This window comes from Leptinotarsa decemlineata, unplaced genomic scaffold (assembly GCF_025532065.1).
Source record: "Leptinotarsa decemlineata unplaced genomic scaffold, Ldec_3_MD MMD2_P_RNA_scaffold_7, whole genome shotgun sequence".
Taxonomy (NCBI): Eukaryota; Metazoa; Arthropoda; class Insecta; order Coleoptera; family Chrysomelidae; genus Leptinotarsa; species Leptinotarsa decemlineata.
Window position 1 is genome coordinate 3,061,257 of NW_027412534.1, and position 24,042 is coordinate 3,085,298.

Here is a 24,042-nt window from a genome sequence, read left to right on the forward strand (position 1 = left end):
AGTTTCTTTCACTACCAAAAAAAGTATAATTACGTTATCTCTCATAAGTGACATAAGAACAAAAGGAGACTATAACAAATCCTTTTTACCCATCCTTGGGCCGACCCTGCCGTGCCCTAGCAGGTGACTGCTAATTCCGAAAAACCAGACATCTATCGAAGGACAGTTAGATAGTTACAGTTGACACACTTACGGCGTACGAATTGTCTTCGCGTTGTGAAATGAGTTCAATGTATTGTTGTGTTATCATAAACCGAAAATCCATTTAATTAAATATCTTCCTGTTTCAATGTTTCTGTAAACATTCTATAAATACCCTTTCATAAGATGTTTCTATAATACCTCTGAACGCTGAAATGAAAATAAGGAGACACAATCCACTTAAAAAAATGCTGCTCACTATAAATCATGTGGCAGGTGTGGTGGTATGTATTCATCTATATCGTTGCAGAATTGTTACAGAAGGTGCGAATAAAGAAGAAAAAATGTATTTTCTTACAACAGCCTATCCTATCCTAAGGGATCAGATTTTGCCTGTACTTCAAAATGATGAAATTTCCCAAACAATAATTTCTGATAACGTAATCTTGATGTTTGGAAACATAATGGTTCAGAAACATAGATCATTTTCATAAAATGATTTTTAGCAAGCATAAAATGTGATAGCAACGCTGTAATTAACAATAAAAGCTAGAAAATCAGACATCCTCAATTTTGAAAAACCATTTGATCCGGAATATTACGACTGTATAATAAAAGGAATGAATGATATGCGTGAGTTAAATGAAGTAATTGATAGTTACAAGGCTACCTCTACTGCATTTGCTGTTGGGAGCTACATGAAAAAAAAATCCTTTTATCTTCTATCAGAATGTATAAAAAAAAAGGAGAAAGTCAAAACGATATCAAATATTTTGTGCACCTTCCGGACGAGAGTTGCAACATAATGTATATAAAACCATTGGGGAGAATTGCAAAGAACGAAAAAGAAACAAGATTGTTGAATTGCCAACTTCAAGTGACATTGTTGTTTTGAACAATACAAGAAATATTTATATGCAAAAATCAAAGAAATGTATTCATTTGGAAATTGGAAACAACTATTGAGTGTTTTACTGACCTCCTTACAACTTTATAATAGAAGAAGAGCGGGGAAGATGGCAAATAGACAATTTTTTAAGATATTAGCAATTAAAGGATGATGATGAGATGTTGAGTCATATTCCTGTGGAAGAGAAAAATAGAAAAGTTATGTAGAGGAGTACCTATAATGGTAGCTAAGGAAAATTTGAAGGTTCACAGATGGTTCTCAGCTTTAGCATTAACATGGCCATTTCCCACAAAAATCCATATTTATTGAGTATGCCAGGAAATGAATACACTCATCTCAGTGCCACGAAACTGATGAACAAATACTCCAAGTTATGTGGAGCAAGTAAACCCAATACTTTACGAGGAACTGAACTTTGGAAACATTTGGCCACAAAATGTGGCCATATGGATTTAGGAGATGTTGAAATGAAAAATGTAAATTACGTGGGACATAATGAAAAAATTCATATTGAAGATAAGATGCCCAGTGTCACAAAAGATATGAGGATTTCAAATATTCTTGACCTAGCACAAGGGGATGATGTCCCAACTGATAATGAGAATGAAAAGGAATTGCAATCTCGGCAAAACAGTATGGAGGGATATTTGATGGACTCAAGGTCATTTCAATATTCTAGAAACAAAAGAATTTCCTGGAGTAGTGAAGAGAAAGAATGTGTTTTGAATCATTTCAAATATTAGCTGGAGGATTATGAGTTACCGTCTATTGACTTTTGCCATGAAATAATTTCTTATAGTGATATTTTAAAGAGAAGGTGTGTAACACAACTCAGGCATTTATTGCAAACTTCATAGGAAAACAAAAGGAGTCATTGAAATCAAATCATGTGAGAGGTAATTGAATTCATCAGATAAAATTAAAAGGAAATTATTGCTCTGATTGTATTAGATAAAAAATATATTTTAGTTGAATACCAAGAAGTTCAATAAATTTTTTTTTATATATTTCCTTTTTTATTCAAATACATAATAGCAAACTCGATTTGAGTAGGAAATATTTTGTTCTGTAGATTCTCTTAATGACAGAAATTATAATTGATAATGTGTAACGGTTAAACGTTACATCATTTATAATAACTGAAGTTATCATTCATATGAGTCCACTATCTACTGACCAAGAATAAAACATTGGATTCGTTCAATAAATCAATAATAATGATTTCGTACATACACGAGAATCTTGCGGAAGATATCCGAACCATCAACCAAATCTACAACGCTTATATTTTTACAGAACACAATGTCAAGTTCGGATCAGTAGATATAAAAAAATACGCATGAGCCAATTCAATTTTTCTCGAAGGAGGAAGGGCTCGTCCTCTCTTCCGATTGAACGGTCGTATGAGCAACATCAATTAGATGATTGATCACTTGAATTGTATTGAGTTGTTTTAAATATCTTGACATAATCTTCCTTTTTCCACTTAGAGAGTTCCTAGAATTGTTAGCTTAACTTAATATTTTTTGGTCATCAAAAAAGGGCGGTATACATGATTTCATGCAATCGATATCTTGATTTATCTTTGTAATCCTTCAGTATTTGAGTGGTTATCTCTTCCATTAATGAATGTTTTCAGGTTATTTATCGTGAGGGATATATCAATTTAGTTTCCACCACTTCGTGAAACGAAAATGTCTGATTTTTAAGAATTTTACTGCGTCTTTATTTTCACAGCATTTGGTTGCCTGACGAATGATATTCCGAAAGATCTCAATCAATTTGTTCAGAATAGAGGCTCCGAAACTCTCCATAATTTCCTTTATCATCTCAACGACCTCCACCCAAATATAGGATTCACAATGTAAATTGAAACCAACAACTTCCTTCCAATCTTAGATGTCCTCATCACAAAATCCAATAACTCCTTCACCCACACGGTCTACAGGAAACCAACACACACAAACAGCTATCTCAATGCAAACTCCCCCCACCATCCAGCACAAACCAACTCTGTCTTGAATTCTCTCATCTATAGATTTATCAACCTCGCATACCACAACAACAAACCACAAGATCTAGCCCAACTCCTTCAAAATGGATTCACAGACCATCAAATTGACAGATCCATCCGTCGTCAACAAATTTCTTCGTCCAGTCCCAAAGATCCAAAAGACAATAACATTCCCCACAAAGCTTTCCTTTCCTACATTAAAGGTGTACTGACAAATTTGGCCGAATTCTCAAAAAACAGGACATAAAAACGATATTCACCGCCAACAATCAAATTTCCTTCCATTCATCCGTTTTCCCAATAACAAAATTGTCAATGAATCCCAGGGTATACAGTGTGGTCCACTAAGTGTGCAACAAATGGGAAGTCATGGCCTGCTATTCGATTTTTTTTTCTTTTGTAAAATTTTGAATTACCCCATCATGTATTTGAAGTAGCCACAATCAAATCAGTTCGGAGTATTTATCATCAAATCAACGTGTATTTGTGAAATTTACTTGGATTTGTATTTTTTAGGTGACCGTCAACTTCATGTTTGTTGCAACGATATTTAACAGAACTCTAGAATAAAAACAAATACTCTTTTCAACGAGACAAACACTTCACTAAGTATAATGTTCATATGAAAAAACTGTCAAAATCTATCGCGGATAGCCATGAACAAAAAAGAACCAACAAGCGATAGTATAGAAAAATACAGTAGGTAACTTAACAACTTAACAGGTGCTAACAATAAAAATTATCGAAGCGTCTCTGTATGTCCACCTTCTCTTTCGATGCATCTAATTGTTCGCTCATGAAATTCGTTTAATGTAGATCGCAACAAATTAGCGGGAATATTTCTGCAATGAACTCGTATTGAAGTTTCAAGCTCATCAACATTATTGAAGGGGCGACTTTTTGTTACAACTATTCCCATAAGAAATTATCTAGACGTGTAAGATCTGGAGAACAAGGAGGCCACCGAGGATCGGTATTTCGTCCTAACCATTTATTACGAAATGTCCTATTCAGCCACTGAGAAACATTTCTCATAGAATCGGCAGGACATCCGTCATGTTGGAACCATAACTTTTGCCATTCTTCTAAAACCACATCATCCAAAAACTCTCCTATTTCAGTTTCCAAAACGTTCAAGTACCTGTCACCATTCAAATTCTTGCGAAAAAAAAAAACGGACCTAGTAATTTATCATTTAATATACCACACCAAACGTTTGCTTTCTGAGAGTATTGACTTTTGTTGTCAATAATAAAATTTGGGTTGACATCTGACCACCATCTGCAATTTTGTGATGATAGAACCCCATTTGTTGTAAAAGTAGATTCATCTCCAAACAGAATACATTGATGAAAATCTCGTTGTTCTTCTATTTCGCTCGGATTCCACATGGAAAAATCATATCTTTAATCATAGTCTCTTTCTTGAAATGTACAAATGAATGTAGGTTTGTAGGCATGGTACTTATGTTTCTTGAGAATACGCTTCACAGAAGTTTTTTTATGTCAGTATAATCACTAATTTCTTGGGTGGACCTTCTAAGATTTTCTACTGCTGCTTGAAGTACGTCAAGCTGGTTTCCTTCTGTGCATACAGGTTTCGTACGCTCCGTATTATGTTTATATTTTAGTGAGCCAGTCTGTTTGAAATTCTTTAAAATTCTACTTACACTTGAATAGCAAATTTGTTTGTCTGGATGCCGCTCGTTGAAAATATTTGCAGCTTCGCGCATTGTTTTATAACCATCACCACAGATTAAAACTGATTGTGGCTTTTCAGTTAACGTTAATAATATTGGGCGAGACATTTTTACAGGCAAGTTTTAAAAAGCCACACTATCAAACTACAGTATTGTTTTAGGGCGTATGTGTTTTTTGTTCATGGCTTTCCGCGATAGATTTTGGATTATTTTTTGTTCTAGTTGAGGCATTGTTGTCAGAATAAAAGAAATTTTATAGTTTTATTAACAATTTATTCATATGAACATTTAGTTAGTAGAGTATTTGCCTCGTTAAAAAGGGTATCTGTTTTATTCTAGAGTTCTGTTAAATATCGTTGCAACAAACATGAAGTTGACGGTCACCTAAAAAAATTTTACAAATACAGTTTAATTTGATAAAAAATACTCCAAACTGATTTGATTGTGGCTACTTCAAATACATATTAAATCAAAATAGTAAAAATATGTATCATACGGGAGTAATTCAAAATTTGACAAATGAAAAAAAAATCGAACAACAGGCCATGACTTCGTATCTGAACATCACTTTTAATTGAAAGCAACTTTTCTCTTTAACATATTTCTATATTTTTTTGGATAAGGGTACTTTACTCTTGAACGAACTTTATATTTTTTTGGCCTATCCTGTATGATGTTTGTCATAAAGCCATTTCAGGTACACTTGGTATAGTTTTGGAACATGCACTAACTTTTGTCAAGAATGAAATTTTCTGAGAAATCGATAATAAAGTTTCCCATTTGTTGCAGACTCAGTAGAACCACACTGTACATGAAATTTCATGTTCCGATTGCGATATAACATATGTAAGCCAGACCAACAGACGTGTGACAAGTAGGGTATCTGAACATCAACTTATGTCCAAAAATCAGACCCATCCTCAGCCTTGTTCAAACATCATCAAGAGACAGGACACAACATAGACTTTGCGAACACTAAGATCATCGCCACAGCGAAAACACTACAAGCTCGAATAATTCGCGAGGCCATCGAAATCGAAAAGCGACCTTTCTGTCTGAATAAACGTGATGAAGGTCAAAGACTTCCAACTGCCGGGAAACCCCTAATTTCCCGGTGCTCACCCCCCACCTATGAGAACACAGTACGCTATAAGCCAAGAAGTGAAAAGTCAGCATGTGAAGTCCCTTTGACGCCTTCCAACTGCGTCATTAGCTGCTTTGTTTTCTATTTTGATGATTTAAACTATATAAGACGTTTTTTTTTCATAAAACATTTCTGTATCTTCTGGAGATTACCATTCAAAAGAAATCAGACAAAATTAAGGGTGGATTCATGCACCGCTTTCAAGTCCTAAGATTCAATGTTTTCTAATTTTGATAAATACCGACTCATATACATAAGTATTATGAGCAAGAAAAAACTACAAGGAAATCTTGGAGAAGGTTACGGAGGCAGTTAAAAATAGCCAAGCTGCTCCCGCAATCCAAAACATAAAGAGTACGCGGGACGGCAAACTACTTCTGACGATCGACAAGGATATGGGCGCATTAAACAATTTGAACGAAGCTTTAAAAGAGGACAGTACCCTCCAAATTAGAAGACTCGGCGAGGCAACCATGGTCTCTATAAATATAAAAGGGATGCTAGGGGACGCGACCCAAGAGGACATAGTGAGTGCGGTTCAGAAAGCTACAGATGAATTCGATGCCGAATTCAAAGTCAGCCAACTCCGCCCGTATATAAACGACACCATGGCAGCCACACTCACTATGCCTAAAGAACTAGCGGACAAGCTTTTGGTAAATAAATATATCAGAGTCGGGTTAGTGAGATGCAAGCTAGAAAAAAGGGTCAAGGTGCCTAGATGCGGAAAGTGTTGGGCCTTTGACCACGAATCTGGTAAGTGCAATGGCCCAGACAGGACCAAAAATTGCTACACGGGGGCGGCAACATGTAAGGATGAGGAACTCTGCCTTTTGTGTAACGAGCCGCACAGGACTGGCCACTTAAATCTAAGGCCTTTAAAGAAGCGCTGAAGAAAGCTAGGTCCAGCGAACAGAGGCACAGAAGAGCTCTACGACAGGAAGCAAATGAACCAGGGGACAAACAAACAAGCGTTCCGCTCCAGGATCTGATAATAAGAAGCACCGTTCACGAAACCACCGACCCCACATTAGAAGAAATCCAAGAGGAGATGGAAGGGAATTCTCCCCTGCTAGGACTCCTGCTCTGAGAAGAATACAAAAGTCCATTATGCTTAAGGTTCTACAATCTAATCTAGGGAGGGCAAGGGACGCACATGACAACGTGCAGATCGCAGTAAGAGAGCATCAGACTGACATATTAATTATTGCGGAGCCAAATAAGAAGATAGTAAGCACCGGAGAATGGCTGGTAGATACTAGATCAGATGTAGCCCTCAAATGCATTAATAGGAATGTAGGTGTGCAGAACGTCAGGAAAGGAGCTGGATATATCATCCTAGAACTCCAGGAAGTAGCTATATTGGCCTGTTATATATCACCAAATATACCCCTGGACCAATACAAGAGTGAAGTTGACGAAATAATGAATGCTGTAGACGCTCTGAGCAAAGAAATGGTTATAGCCGGTGACTTCAATGCAGCATCACCGCTATGGGGTTCCGCCAACATAAAAAGCGAACACTGGGCAGACTGGATCGCTAGCAAGAACCTTACCGTCCAAAATAGGGGAGACACGCCCACATTTACAAGTGGGAAGAGCGCATCATTTATCGATGTCACCCTGACAACACAAGGCCTGGCAAACAAAATCTGCGACTGGGAGGTGCAGAGGGAAGAGAGTCTCAGCCATCACAGATTCATTCATCACTTTCGAAATTGAGTGCGAAAAAAAAACGAGCCTCAGGTATCTGAAGGGGGAAATGAAATTCGACGAAGCGATGCGACTAGCCATCAAAATGGACCCAGGTAGAATTGTCGAAGTGTTCAATAACCTCCTCCAAACACAAAGTTTTCCGGAAGAATGGAAAAACGCCAAAGTCATTCTTATTTCAAAAGGCCCCCTCGAAGAGAGGAAATTTAGAACGATATGCCTACTTGATGTGGCAAGTAAGACCCTCGAGCACCTCATTAAAAATAGGCTGGAACTGGAACTTGAGCAAAAGGGAGGCTTCTTCGAAAACCAATTTGGATTTAGAAAAACAACGATCAACGATTGACGCGTTGAAGGAAATCATAGAGTACGCCAAGTCAAGCACAACATGGTCAGTCTTAATTGCAGTGGACGTTAAAAATGCCTTCAACTCTGCGGTCTGGATCCGGATCTGCGGTAGGCTGACCGAGATGGGAGTGAATCAATATCTGGTCAATGTCATCTCCAGTTATCTTAGAAATAGAACCATAAACATCGGCCAAACCAAGCTGACTGTCACAAAGGGGGTACCGCAAGGCTCTGCCCTGGGCCCAACACTCTGGAACGTACTCTATGACCCGGTTCTAAGGCTTATCCTCCCACAAAACTGCAAGGTTATTGTCTACGCGGATGACATCACACTGGTGGTGAAAGCGGACAATAAAAAATTGGATAGCGGAAAATAACCTGGAGATTGCACCCCATAAAACCGAGGCAGTCATCCTAAAGGGGCCCAGAAATAAAGAAGGGGTTCGTTTCTCGATAGACAGGACGGATAAACTACCACAGAAGGCAACTAAGGTCCTAGGCATCATACTTGATGACAAAATGATTTTTAATGCCCACATCAGGCACACCGTCGCCAAGGCCGAAAAACTTGCGAATGCACTTGGTAGGCTACTCCCTAACATCAGTTCGATAAGAGGAAGCTGTTAGGCAGCGTGGTACAGTCCATCCTGCTCTACGTTGCCCCTATCTGGACCAGAGCCATGGATATCAAAACATACGTAAGGAGGATGCTTGCTACACAGAGGAGAATGCTACAACGAGTTGCCTCCTCGTACAGGACCGTATCCACCGAAGCAATAGCGGTAATTACCGGAACCATCCCGATAGATCTGCTAGCCAAGGAAAGAGTCTGGATTTACAAAAGAAAAGGAGAACAAACAAACCCAAGCTACGAGGAGAGGCAATGATGGAGCAGAGATGGAATGAAACCGTGATTAAAGCACAATGGACCAAAAAATTAATCCCAAGAATTGAAGCTTGGATAAGTAGTAAAGTCAGAACCACCGACTACCACCTTACTCAATTCCTCTCAGGTATACGTTCCTTTAGAACGTATACCTTACGTATTGGCAAGGCCACAAATTCTGCCTGCATATACTGTGGTCAGGACTCACCAGCCCTTACAATCCTTGAATGCGATAGATGGCACAACCTCAAAGCAGAAGTTGAGAGAGATCTGGAGGAAACACTCACAGTGGACAATATAATACAGACTATGTTAATAAACAAACATAACTGGAAAAAAATACACGGGTACATTAAAAAAGTTATGAACCTGAAGGAGAGAGAGGAGAGGGCACATCAATCGGCCGCCTGAATGAACGACCCTGCATTATTAAACTAGGCAACTGCAGATTGTAAATGACACACAAGTACAAGGACTGACGCCGCTAATACCTGAAGATATGTCGCATAGACGGTTCCAGGTATTTGAGAGGGCTGAGGTGGGTTTTAGTGAGTATAAGGAGTCTAACACTACAGGGGAAAGGAAGAACCACTACCCTGTGTCGCTCATAAAGAGTTTCCCACCTCAAAAAAAAAGTTAGGTTAGGTTAGGTTAGGTTAGGTTACCAAAATGATTATTTTTTCAAGGAGCATGGCAGATGCTTTGAGGAGTATTGCTGCCGCTGCAGCAAGTGCACTTGATGTAGATTAGGATAGCTTTGAGGAAGTAGTAAATCAAACGAGGAGATGCTTTCGCAGAAATATTGGTACAGTTAGGAGGGGACGAAAATCCGTTAAAAAATTCAAAAGGAAAACATTATTATTGCGGAGAAGTAATAGTGACTACTAATACCAATAAAAACAGAGTGAAAAAAGTAAAAAAATTCAACTGGTATTAGTGACAAAATGTGTACATCAATCACAAAGTTTTTTTTATACCTATATAGGTAACAAAATATCCATCTGTAGCAGCTGTGTAATTTGATATCAAATACACTTTTCTCTTCTTAATTTGTACATCAAAATGGAAACTGAAACAAATATATTTCAAAACATGTGGTAGAAGTCCATTGTATCTCGAAGTTTTTTTTTTCCTGAGGGGAACGCTCCTGCTCGAAGTGTGGGACTCTATGACTCTGTCACAGCCTACCCACTAAAACCCCTCTTCAGCATTCAAGTGGCTCTTTGTGGAACTGCTTTGGGGCATTACTTCAGAAAGAGGATGCTTATTGTTCTTAGTTTTTTTCTCATCGCTGTCTATTTTCTCCCACCCTGATGTCTCTCTCCTTCGTGTCAATTATGTATTTGGCCAGGAAGCTTATCTTAGTCCAAATTTCTGCATCCTCCAGCATCTTTTTTATTATGTTGTCTGGAATTAGTTGACCTGTGACCGTTTCCACTTCTTGTCTTTTTTGATGCCATCTCATACAGGTGAAGAATGTATGTTCGACGGTGTCACCTTCCTCGCAGTATATGCATGAGTCGCTATTGCTTACATGGAAGCGTTTGCGGTAAGTCTGGAAGCACCCGTGCCCTGTTAGTAGGGCACGGGTGCTTCCAGGTGGTACGTGGAAGCTTGGTGATACCACGTACCAGGTGGTATCACCATGCTTCCTCGAAAACCAGGGAGCTATATCCGGGATAAGTCTGCGCGTCCACAGTCCTGTGTCTGCTTCTCCTTGCCACCATTCCTGCCATCTTTCGAGCATAGTCGTGTTAGCGTTGGTCTTCTCAGTTGACCTCTGTTCCATTCTTTGTTTAGCCCATATGTGGATGTGGGGAATCCGTGCTACTACTAAAAGTGCCCTAGTGTATGCGGTTCTGTATGCTCCAGTTATATAGATAGCCGTCTGGCGTTGAGTGCTTAGCAAGACTTTTCGGTTGACCTCTCTCTTTAGAGCCTTGTGCCAGATTGGTGCTGTATAGAGCATAATTGAATGCACCACTGAGCACAGGATTTTTCTTGTGGCCTCTCTCCCCGGCCTCTAGCTTTGGGCATCAGCCTTCCTATCGCCGCTAGGGCTTTGTTAGCTTTTTCCGCTGTTCTCCTTATATGAGCCCCCATTGTCATGTTTTTATCCAACAGCATACCTAGATATCTCACCTTTTCCTGGCTCTTCACCACGGTATACTCAATTTCTAGGCTGATGGTCTTGATTTTTCTTCCTGCTACCAAGAGAACTGCTTCCGTTTTCTGTGGGGCTAGTCTTAATCGCTTATGATGGAGCCATTCTGCAATATTTTGTAGAGCCTGATTTGCTATCATTTGCAAGTTTTCCTTCGTTTTGGCTGTAACTACAATCCCCACGTCATCGGCAAAGCCTACTAGCCTGACTCCATCCGGGGTTTGGATACTGAAGATGCTGTCATAGTAGAGGTTCCAAAGAGTAGGTCCTAATACGGATCCCTAAGGAACTCCACAGGTTACTTTCATTTTTGTTTCCACTCTTATCATTAGCCATCTCTCTTCGAAGTAGCTGATTAACATTTTAAGGAGGTACGGGGTGATCTTTCTCCTGTGCAGCTCCTCCAGTATTCCGTTCCACGGTGCTGTGTTGAATGCGTTCTGCATCAGTGCTGCGTTCATAGTCTCCAGCACTTTATCCGGGTACTTTTGCGCTGCTGCTCTGACCACTTCTGCTGTCAGACCGTCCGTACCAGGAGCCTTCTTTACCTTGGTCTTCTTTACTGCTGCCAGCAATTCCTCTTTACTGAATTTAGGGACTTCATTTTGGTGCACTATGGGTTTTTTCTATTCTGTTACTGAGTGCTCTGGGAAAAGGGTTTTGGCTATTTCTCTCTGTTCATTGTCTGCCATCGTTATCGTTTGTGGGGTTCTGATTTTTTTCGTGACTATCTTGTATCCTTTTCCCCATCTATCTGCATCTACTTCATTCTGGAGCACCTTCCAACTCCTATTCTTTGCCTCCCATATTGCTTTGTTGAGAGATTTCCTGCAGCCAGCATATTCCTCATGGCATCTGATTTTTTGACTTTCGTCGTTTTTTTTAATTTGCTCTCACCATGGCTCTTTTTTTTCCAAGGCATTTTTTCCTGAGTTCTCCTATTTCCGCAGACCACCAATATACTGGTTTCCTATAGTTGTGTTGTTTTTTTCTTGGAAATACTTTATCACAGGAGTCTGTAAGTATTTTTGTGAGTTTTTTCGGTGTTAGCGGGTTGATTTCCTCTCTTAGTTTTTTACCCACTTCCTGGCACAGTATCTCCATTTTCTCTTCTATTATTTTCCAGCCTTTCGTTGTTGGTTTATTAGAGTATTTTCTCCTGGTTTGGTCAATTATTTCGAATAGTATGTGGAGGTGATCGCTCAAGTTCTCTTCCTCTAGAACTCTCCAGTTATGTATGTTCTTGCAGATTTTGTTTGTGCTGAAGGTGACATCAATGTGCGATTCCGCTCTTCCGCGCACAAAGGTAGGTTCCTCCCCTGTATTATGAACCTTTAAATCGTTTTCGGCCATCCATTCAGGCAGAGCTTGTCCTCTCTTGTCTTCCACATTTGATCCCCATAGGTAGCATTTTGAGTTGACGTCCCCTCCCACGACTATTTGTTTGACATGTTTCTTCATATCGCTCCTGAGCGTATTGAGGTAGGTCTGAAAAGTTACCATGTCTATATTTGGGGATATATAGCATGAGTATAGGACCAGTGAGTCTAGTTCTATCCAGACATAGCCTGGTCCCACTCCTGTTTTGCGAACTTTTATTTTGTTGTTTATGACTTTAATCAGCACGTCTGTTTTAGTGTCTACCAGCCATTCACCCTCGGCTACCTTTTTTTTGTTTGGTTTTGACATAATCACTAAGTCTACTCCCTCCTCTTCGCATATTTTGAACATTATGTCCATGGCTACCCTCCTTCTCATAAGATTTCCCTGTTTCCCATTTTTTTCTCCCTTTGCCTGTTTCTTATTTTTCGGACTTCTCCTTACTCGAGCCTTTATTTTTTCCACTGCCTCTCTATATCTTGGACACTTCATGGAATCCGCTCTGTGGCCGTCTACTTCGCAGACAAGGCAATGTGGATCTTCCGTACATACATTTGCTAGATGCCCCATCTTGCAGCAGTTTAGGCATTTTCCCTTCATAGTAGTTCCCTCTCTGGGCTTGGGGTTTTCCTCCTTGCACACTCTCGCTACATGTCCGTATTTGAGGCATATATAGCATCTTGTCGGCCTGATTTTTTCCCTGATACTACAGTCTGTCCATCCCACTTTTATTCTGCCCATGTCTATCAGTTTGTCTGCTGTTGTTCTGGGGACCAGTAGTGTGGCTGTACGGGCCCTTCGATTTTCATTTCCGCTATTGAGATACACAGTGAGCTGCTCGTTTTCTATCTGTGTTATTTCATTTTCCACTGCCTCTTTCACCTCTTCTTCTGTTGTTACCTCATCCAGGTTTCCTATCAGTAGTGCCTTTTTTCCGGTCGCTATTTCTGTTGCAGCTTTGTACTCCACTATTCGTCCTATCTCTTCTTTTAGGGTGTTACTTGCTCCGTCTGTTTTCGAGGTAATATTTATTCTAACGTGTCCTGATTTAGTTTTTTCAACAGATTTGACTTTAACTCCCATTTTATTTTTTTGAGTAGATCTACATATGCGTTTTCTGAAGTATCCCTTGGTTTGACTATTATGGTATCCCTCCATAACTCTGGTCCTGTATCTCGAAGTGGAGTGTGGTAAAATTAAAGATGTAGAAAAACTCAAAGCCTCCCATCCTTCATTCTATTATAGGCAGGATGTTTTGACAAATTTGTTTTGACAGTCTGGCTTCTTGAGTCGATCACTCAACACTGTGTGTGTACTTGTGAGTAGTATTGCGAGCAAATACAGTTAGAAAAAGTAGCAATGGATAAGTTTTCAAGAAGACCGTCGTCAAGTAGTGATGCTAGTGCTAGTGAGTGCAGAAAGACAAAAGTCCGCAAATATGACCAGTCGTACATACAATTCGGTTTCACTGAACTGGCAGACAAACCTCAATGTGTGGTGTGTTGAAAGACAAACCAGTGGAATTTTTCCAAAGAAAACTGTTCTCCCTTCGAAGTCAACAGGTAAACATTACGGATCTTGCTAATGTTAATAAGAATGCTCTTAAAGCTTCATACGAGGTAGCACTGAAGATTGCTAAAAAAGGGAAACCCCATACAATTGCTGAGGAATTAATTCTTCCTGCTGCAATTGATATGGTTTCAAATATAATCAGTCCTCAAGATGCTGAAAAATTGAAAAAAATCCCGTTATCAAATGATACTATTTCAAGAAGAATATGTGACATGGCTGAAGATGTTCAGAACCAGCTAAAGAAGCAAATAAAAGACAGTACTTTTTTTGCAATTCAGTTGAATGAGTCAACAGATCTTGCCAACTGTGCTCAGTTTTTATGCTTCATCCGGTACGATTACGGTGATGCTATTCATGAAAATATTTTGTTTTGTAAGCCCCTGCCGAATAATACAACAGGTGAAAGTCTTTATAAGGTGTTTGTTGAAGCAACTGAACCTTTTGAATTTGATTGGAAGAAATGTGTTTCAATTTGTAGTGATGGAGCAATGGCCCTTACGGGAAAGAAGAGTGGCTTAATTGCCAGGTTGAAATCATTGACACCGAATGCAAGCTGGGTTCACTGCTTTTTACATAGGCAAGCTTTGGCAGCTAAGAAAATGCCAGATGAATTACGGCAAGTTTTAAATGAAGCTGTCAAGATAGTGAACTACATTAAAAGTCGCCCGTTGCAAAGTAGGATGTTTAATATTTTGTGTGAAGAGGTAGGAGCCTTGCATAAACATCTTTTATTTCACACTGAAGTACGGTGGCTATCCCGTGGTAATGTATTAAGCAGACTGTTTGGATTAAAGTCAGAAATGTTGTTATTTTTGGTTGATAGTAAACCCGAACTTTCCACTTTTTTCAGTGATGAAAAGTGGTTGGTTAAGCTTGCTTATTTGGCTGACATCTTCTCTCACCTTAACATTTTGAACTTATCCCTACAAGGACCAGACAAAAATATGATATATGCTCAAGACAAAGTAAATGCATTTGTAAAAAAACTCAGTGTTTGGAACGCAAGAGTTAAGAAAGAAGATTTTGAAAATTTTACACTAACTCAAGAGTTTATAGGGTTTCTGTCTACATCCTACTGTACATCCCCCGACACTTCATCTCTCTCCTTACTAGTATCTTCTCATCTCGAAGGTTTGATTGAACAGTTGACAGATTACATTCCAAATAAGGATACGAGTGGGGTTTTGTGGGTAGTCAATCCGTTCAGTGATCAAGTCGTAACAAAAGCTGAGCTAACTGCTCGTCAACATAATCAACTGATCGAAATTTCAAGTGATCAGTCAGCAAAACTCACTTTTAACAGTGCTTGTATCGACAAATTTTGTATAGGTATTAAAAATGAATACCCAGAACTGTCTACAAAAGCATTACAGACTTTGATGCCATTTTCTACGTCTTATAACTGTGAACAAGGTTTCTCCAAAATGGTGAATATCAAAACAAAATCAAGAAATCGTTTGACCCTGGAAAATGACATTTTTTTGTGTATTACAAAACTCATTCCGGACATAAAAAAATTGGTTAATTCCAAACAAGCTCATGTTTCCCATTAAATATTATTACACCTTTTTCAACTTGTATGTGTATTACAAATTTGTGTAGCCTATAAATTTTGTTATTAATAAAAACTACAGCTATGACGGATTTGTTTTTTTGATTTTCCTCCTTATCCCGCGATAAGGAGGAAAAAGTGGACAGTTATTATCAGCTGGCCACCGACTCGAGCACATGGTTTTGTTTCATAAAATTGAATATTCAGTTGTTTTGCTTCAGTGGCTTTATGAGAATTGCAAAATTGTGTTTCCAAGTCTTCAAGGTATGTATTACACTTTGATACTCATATAGATTACTCAGAAGTTGTTTTTTTTTGAAAAATTGTGAATTTGTTTTGATGCCGATTGGCAACACCATGCATTTGGGGTATAGTTGTAAATGCTGGTGTTGTTTTAGAATGAGTAATGCAAAGCGAATTCTATCAAAAGCAGAGCTGATAGAATATTGGGAAAACTTTACCGGTCTAGAAAGTGAGGATGGTGGGGATGAATGTGAAACGGATAGTGAAGATGAACCTTCTTGTTCTGTTCCAGAAAACGATTTTACTGATGAAGTAGGTTTGGTCGAGTTCCCAGGAGAACCGTTGGAGACAATTGAATAAGAGGTTAGCGACAATGAAGATAATTTGCCCTTATCCTTTTTTCAACAAAATGACAAACAGAAGAAGGTTACTCAAAAAAATATCATATGGAAACAAAAAGCTATGCAGCTAAACGAGAATCACCATACGATTTTTTTACTTACTTTTTTTCGAAGGAACTTTTCGATAAAATTGTCGAAGAAACGAATTTATGTTCTGTCCAGAAAAAGCCAGAGAGGCCTACTGGCTTTACAGATATTGATATAAAACAATATATTGGTATAGTAACGTACATGTCCTTAGTCAATATGCCAAACACCCGATCTTTCTGGAGTGATGATCTTCGATTCTCGAACATAGCTGATGTTATGCCAGTAAACAAGTTCGAGAAAATCAGGCAGTACATTCACTTCAATGATAATGATGCTTTCATTCCTCCTGATCGTCCTGGACACGATAGGCTGCACAAAATAAGACCCCTGGTCGATCATTTGAATAAAAAGTGTTCGTCAGTTGCTTTGGAGCAACATCTTAGTATAGACGAACAAATGTGCTCCACCAAAGTGAGACACTATATGAAACAATACATGCCGATGTATTGTTTTAGCAGGTGTGTCTGGTTTTGCATATAAATTTGAGATCTATACTGGTCAGGAAAAGTTTGAAAACACAGAAGATAATGAGCCCAATTTTGGAGTTACTTCAAATATAGTATTACGATTAGCAAGGATCATACCAAGGATTAAAAATTATAGATTATATCATGATAATTACTACACAGCTGTTCCACTCATGGTGCATCTCGCAAAACAAGGAATTTTCTCTTTAGGTACTATACATCGCAACAAATTACCAAATTGTCAATTACCTACTAAATTATCACTGAAAAAAGTATCTCGTGGTACTAGCCATGAATATGTAGCCACAGTTGATGGTGTGGACATATCTTCATTGATTTGGAAAGACAACATTGCTGGGAAAAACCCAGTTTCAAAAGTAAAAAGATTCGATCGAAAGAAAAAGGAAAAGATTGAGGTCGATTGTCCCTATATCACATTTTCATGTATGTTTTTTTCTTCCTTCATATGGAAAATTCCTCATTTATATAATAATGGAGAAATAAGAAGCTCAATAGTTTCTTTCCTAAATCTGATATAAAATATTTGTTTTTTAGCGATACCACACTTAATATAAAATTTTACATAAATAAACAATTCAAAATGAATGCTTCCCCCATACACCAATGGGTTTCAACACAACTATCATTATAATTCAATACTTATTATAGAATGCTTTAGCATTATAGTTCATCAATTTTTTTAATTGCACTTGGTTTGGAAAACTCTCGTAGAGAAGACTGTACTATAGTTCTGGTGTATGGAAATTATATGTATTGGATTCATTCTTCTTCAAAGATTTCATTTCTATCTTTGAATAAATAGATATTTTTACAGCTCGCAACCTATATTTTCATTTTGTCTTTTATTATTCTTTGATATTTCAGGTAGTGAAGACGCTATTCATGAAATATATTGGGATAATCCCACTAGAACTTGTTGGATTTAAACTTGCCAAAATGGATAGACAAAAAAATATGTTTTTTGAATTTTGAATCTGTTCAAGATCTAAAGGAACAAATTGAACAGAGCCAAATTGTAGTGGTTCCCAATAGAGACATTCAACTTAATGTGCAGTAATGCCACCAAAAAATCTAGAAGGAACCAGTTTGTTGCATCCTTTGTCCGGTAATCTATCAACGAGAAATACTCATATTGCCAGTCCTGTGCCTTCACCTATGAATTCCATGTCTGATATATTGCAGCCAATACAGGTGGTTAATGAAGAAATGATTGATAATCTTCAAATCATGCCAGATATTCCACAAATTAATGCTGATGCAGAATTGTTAACAATAGTTATCGATAGGAACAATAGGTCACATGCATATTTTTTTCTAATTGTTCTAATCGATTATATAATGCATACAAATACTGGAAACATAAGATAGATGCCAAAAAACATGAATAATTAGTCAGAAAAAAAATTATAAAATTGTATACCAAATATTGACAATTCAAACGGTCGACCATTTGGCGGGAATATGTGACGTCAAAGTACATGTCAACAAAGCGAAAGCACAGAGAAGTAAACATAGTTGATTCTATATTGTATTACTTGATAATTTCAATGAATTAAACATAGATAGTAGTGGAAAATCAGTTTATAAGTACTGCATAGTTCCTAAGTGCAACAATACAACGAAAACTGCTCCTCAAAAAGTATTTTTTCTTGTGCCGAGGAATGCAAACATTCGATTGAAGTGGTGTAAAGCTATAAAAAGGGACGAATTTAAGAACCCGAAACTGTCTGCAACGAGCTGCTTATACTGTTGTGAAGATCACTTTGATGTAAGTATTTTTATATTTACATAGGTATATTTATATTTAGTGTCATAGTCTAAAACCCTAATAAACATATTTACTTCTCGAATATAAAACCTTTCTGACTGCTGTTATTCTTCATTTTCAAGTAGAAAAGGATACAGAGAACTTCATTCAGTACCAAAAGACAAATATTATCAGGTTAGAATAAGAAGTGATTGTAAACATTTTCTTAAACAAATTTTTCACTACATTATTTGAGGTTATGTACACTTTCTCAATGTTAACTAAAAAACTGAACGAAAAGCTGAAATTAAAGACACTTATACACAATGATTATTCAAGTACCTTGCAGCTTTGACGCCTCTAATCTCAGCTGAAGTGAAATCGGGATAATTTGCGAAAAAACTTGTCATCATGAAGACATCTATTCGCGGCAAATTGTCAGATTGTGCCATGACAAATCCATCTTCAGTCATTGTATTCATTTTCTGGGACGTTCACAGTAATGATAAAATGATAATAGCCAAATAACTGCTTGCAAAACTCTAATTGGACGGACAATCAATAATAGAATAGTACAGAACAGCATGTAAATAAATGTTGTTGACATGGACTCTGACGTCATCCTAAAATCCTACCAATCCCGTTGCGTTTTACCTAATTTGAATCTGTCTCGTAATTTTTACGTTTTCAATTATGAACTATTTAAAATTTATAGTATATAGTATATACTCATGTGAACCCATTTACATTGACCTGATATCAAAATAGATTAAGAAAAAAATTAAAATTAGCTATTTTATATTACATGCATATCGTCGGTCCCGTGCCAAAACCGCGAATGTGATAAGTTTCCGCTTTTCTGTTGGAAAATTATAAATTATTATCAGAGAACCCAATGCCAAAACAGCGAATATGATATGTATTATGTGTTGCCTGCTATAAAGGATTGTGATATCGCGTATGTGAAAATTCATTTATTTTTCAAATGCCAAAACTATGAATGTGGCACATTCGCTATTTTGACTTTGGAACAATTTGAGTGTGATATATTCGCATTCAGAACAGACACAAAAACATCGTGCTTATAAACGTGTGACTGCTTGTTTGTTTAATTATAATTTCGCGGTGTTTTACCAAAATGAACCGAACACAAAGGATAATGCAACTTTGTTCTAATATTACAGAAGATGGTAAGTGTGCTAATATTTTTGTCTGAACTTTAAATATTCCTAACCTAACTTTTTTCCTAGATAATGTTGTTATTGAAAAAAGGAATACCTGTGGTGATGCTCAACCTCAACCTGGTAAGTTAATGGAACATAATGAAACTCGTACCCGTATCTGAATTTAGTTAATAATTTTCATCTCTCAATTGAATAAAAAAAAACGCCAACACGTGTGGTATAGAAATTAGTATTATTTTTCTTCTTGTAGTCGGTAGCTGGGAACAAGCTTATTCAGAAACAGCTGATTATGCTCGAGATTATAATTCTACCGATGAAAACCCATTTGAAGCAGGTTCTTCAGACGAATATCTTCCTTCAAGTGAAGGTGACGAAAGCGATGTTGACTCGGATCTTGATGATCGTAATGTGGACATCACAGTACTGAATGGAGATGACAATATTGTCGTGGAAGTTGTGGAGGCAGACCTACCAGATCCTAAGTGGTAATTTAAATAATACTTTTAAAACACTTGTAATTTAACCGTTCTTTTTGTAGATGAGGTGAAGAAAAAAAGAAAAAGAAATGTGTCCGGATGGAAAAAAAAATCTAATAAACTGTAAACGGTTAAAAGGAGAAGAATACGTTGGGTTTAAAAACCAGATACATCCCAGTCGTCCCATGTTACCTTCTCCGTGTTTGGAAAAATCAAAACACAAGTGCTCTGGTCTTATAAGAGAAGAAGATAGAAAAACAATATACAACGAATTCAGATCATTTCAAAATATAGACGATCAGCGCCAGTTTGTTGTAACTCACGTTGAACAAAAACTCAAGAAAAGAACAACAAGAAATATTGAGAAAACCAGAAAACACTACACGAATCATTATTCGTTAACAGTAAATAACAACCGGGTATCTGTGTGCAGAATGTTTTTTATGGCGACTTTAAACGTTACTGACGCCTTTATTAGAAGCTGCTTAAAAAAAAACTAATGCCAGTGGTGTTTTGGAAAAAGATAAACGTGGAAAACGCCCACCTCACAATAAGCTGGACGAAGCAGACGATTTATTTTTGCGAAAACATATTTTGTCATTTCCGGCTGTAGAGTCGCATTATTGTAGACAATCCTCTAAAAAAAATATTTGGATGCTACATTAAACATTTCGATTATGCACCGTATGTACAAACAAAAGTGTATGGAAGAAAACAGAAAACCTGTGTCAGACGAAAAGTACAGAAGTGTCTTCAAGGAATATAATTTGGGATTTTACAAGCCGAAAAAAGACCAATGCAAAAAATGTTTATCTTATTCCACCATGACAGAAGAAGAGAAGGCATTGAATAAAGAATGTCATGATAAACATATAAACAAAAAGAACGATGCTCGAAAATATAGAGATGAGGACAAGAGCTTGGCTAAAGCAGACACTTCTATACTGGCGTTTAATTCAGATTTGAAAGCAGTCTTATACACACCAAAAGGATCAGCAGGTCAAATCTTTTACCTGAGAAAATTAGCTCTATATAACTTCACTGTCTATGATCTAGTAACACAAGACGTGGATTGCTACTTATGGGATGAAACTCAAGGAAAAAAGGGATCTAATGAAATAAGTACAATTATTTTTGATTATGTAATGGCTCATCCAAACAACCGCAGTTCGGATGATGTCAGATGAGTGCGATTCAATTCATTCAAAAATTGAAGTAAAATCAAAAAATGTTCCTGTCTATGTTCCTGAGGGTTGGGCTCAGCTTATTAGGGATTCACGTAGAAATCCAGCTCCGTACAAGGTCCATAGGCCGTTTTCACACTAGCCGACACACCACCGACACGATATCGGCCCGACATCGGCCCGACAACACTGGAGTAAACATAGCATTTAATACAAGGGAGCGCTTTCAGACTAGACGAAATGTCGGCGTCGGGTCGGTATCGGTGCCGCCATGTCGGCGGGCACCACCTGCCCCACTACTATCGGCCCGATAATTTAGCCACCGGTTGTTAGTTGTTTGTTCGTTCTTCGTTCTGAAGTGTTTTTAAAATGAGTGTATTTAAGTATGACATAGTAACTCTGATTGAATTAGTCGAATCAAAGCCTTGTTTATGGGATAAAAGTGATGAGGGAAACAAAAATAAAATTCTTCGTCAAAGGAGCTGGAAGGAAATATTTGAATACCTAGAAGATGGATATGACACATTAAATACGGAAGAAAAGAAAAAAGTCGGTAAGTACGTACAATTTTTAATGTACCTTTTTAGTTTAGTACATTATGTACATTGTTGGTTAAGAATCCTATTAGTTCATAATAGCCTTAGATTTTTGATAACTGCCAAGGTAACTTGCCTTCATCACTCACAAAATAGTTGGCAAAAGTTGTGCGAACACCTCTCCCGGTTTTTCCTGTTTCCTTCGTCTTCCTGGTTAGGTTTTGGAATTGAGTTCCTGGAACTATCATTTCGTCATCATGTCCTCCCACGTCTCTCGACCGAACTATATTGTGTAAAACCACACAAGCTTTGACAATATTTTTGGAAAACTGTTTAGAAACATTTAAAGGTCTATGGAAGATCCTCCATTTGTTGCTGAGGATGCCAAATGCACACTCAACATACCTGCGAGCTCGGTGTAGTCTGTAATTGAAAACACGTTGCTTAACACTCATATTATTACTTGAAAACTCCTTCAAGATGTGTTCGTGAATAGCAAACGCACTGTCACCAAGAAAAACATGTGGCACTTTTATATCTTTTGGGGGAAGACCCTTCGACGGAGGAATGTCTAGTTCTCCAAGACTTAACTTTCTCCAAAATTCTGTACATTGTAGAATGGAAGAGTCACAATCCTTACCATATGCACCGATATCAACATAGACAAACTTGTAGTTAGCATCTACAATAGCTAACAGTACTATGGAATAAAACTTTTTATAGTTAAAATGCACTGATCCAGCATGAGGAAAATTTTGTATCCGAATGTGCTTGCCGTCTATCGCGCCTAGGCACATTGGAAAATTTGCTTTTCTTTTAAACTCGTCTGCGACTTCTTCCCAGTCTTGCCGTTTCATTTCTTTTAGGTATTCGCCACAAAATATGTCCCATATTTTACTGCATACAATATTAATTATATTGCTTAATGTAGAAATGCCAATCCTAAATGTGTAATGCAAATCTGTCAATGTGTTTCCTGATGCCAGATACCTGTAACAATAAATGTAACTATAATACAGGTATAAATACGGTAAATTATTACAGAACTAGTTGTTACCCGCAGCTTGAAAAACAAAACAGTTGTTTGATAAGCATAACACTACAAAATGATTCTTGTTTCAGGCGATGTCATAATGAAGAAATGGGAAAACATAAGGGATGCTTTCATACGTTCTCAAAAAACAAAAAGTGGACAAGCTGCAAAAAAGAGTTATATGTACGCCGAACACTTGCAATACCTACTGAAATCAATCCAAAAAGATGACACCATAAACAACTTGACTCAGGCTGTGCAACCAGAAGATGAAAGTGATACACAAATTCAACCTCTATCTCCCTCAGAAACCGAGGTAAATGATCATGCGATTCTTCCAAATGATTCACAAGTAATATGTGCTAACGTATCTATTAACCAAAAGAAGAAAGTAAATAGACCTCCTGGAAAAAACTTGAAAAGACGGGAACCTGACTTCATTGAGCAAGAAATTCTATCTGAAATTAAAAAGCCTGCACATGTACCTACTGATCACGAGTTAATGCTGCTCTCGTTTAAGCCATACATACGTGACTTTAACGAATCTGAATTACTTGATCTTCATATGGAATTTCTGGGGGCTATTAAATCTATAAAAGACAAACGATCACGTCCAAGCTCAGCTGCTCTTTCCACTTTTAACTATCCAAGCACCCACGACTTTGTTTCATCTGGTAATTCCGTCTACCTCCGAAATGATGAAATGGGAAGTTCTGCTTGGCCTTAAACCTAAGCTGATACTCAAATATTGATATTACCATAGATTAAGAAATACAGTACCATTGTAGCAATGTAATAAGTATAGGTAACTTTTTTTGGGAATTTTTGTAATCTGAAAGCATAAATTAAGTTTTCATCAAATAAGATGTTGAACTAATATTTACAATCCACTTACCTTAATGTTACTGACAACATTTCTTCAGGTGGTATTGCCATTCGGAATTTGGTGTCTTCTTTCTTGATAGAATCACGCAAGTTCACAACTAAGTAATCAAATGTAGCATTACTCATTCGGAAAAAATTAAAAAACTTTTTTTCCTCCGAAGCTAATTTCTCAAATAGAGTGTAGAATGCGCCTTCTACATACCGAACTTTAATGATCGGGTGGACCCAATACTTCCTCATGTATTTCCGCCT

The 24,042-nt window shown here is 37.6% G+C and overlaps 2 protein-coding genes across 2 annotated transcripts; both read left to right on the forward strand.

Annotated features, from left to right (window-relative positions):
* The first annotated feature begins 7,018 nt into the window (after positions 1–7,018).
* Positions 7,019–7,630, forward strand: LOC141480249 (uncharacterized). The gene has a single exon (XM_074170122.1). The coding sequence runs from the start codon at positions 7,019–7,021 to the stop codon at positions 7,628–7,630; it is 612 nt and encodes a 203-aa protein (XP_074026223.1).
* Positions 7,631–21,453: 13,823 nt separating this feature from the next.
* On the forward strand, positions 21,454–23,769 carry LOC141480286 (uncharacterized). The gene is made up of 2 exons (XM_074170208.1): positions 21,454–21,889; positions 22,995–23,769. Exons 1-2 carry the CDS (start codon positions 21,706–21,708, stop codon positions 23,630–23,632), a joined length of 822 nt encoding a protein of 273 aa, XP_074026309.1. The 5' UTR covers positions 21,454–21,705; the 3' UTR covers positions 23,633–23,769.
* The last annotated feature ends 273 nt before the right edge of the window (positions 23,770–24,042 follow it).

Excerpts from the sequence above, each read along its gene's own strand:
- LOC141480286 (XM_074170208.1), top strand. The coding sequence starts at position 21,706 with ATGAGTGTATTTAAGTATGACATAGTAACTCTGATTGAATTAGTCGAA. Across the intron at positions 21,890-22,994 it reads GGAAGAAAAGAAAAAAGTCG|GCGATGTCATAATGAAGAAA; the intron begins GTAAGTACGTAC and ends TTCTTGTTTCAG.
- LOC141480249 (XM_074170122.1), top strand. The coding sequence starts at position 7,019 with ATGCTTAAGGTTCTACAATCTAATCTAGGGAGGGCAAGGGACGCACAT.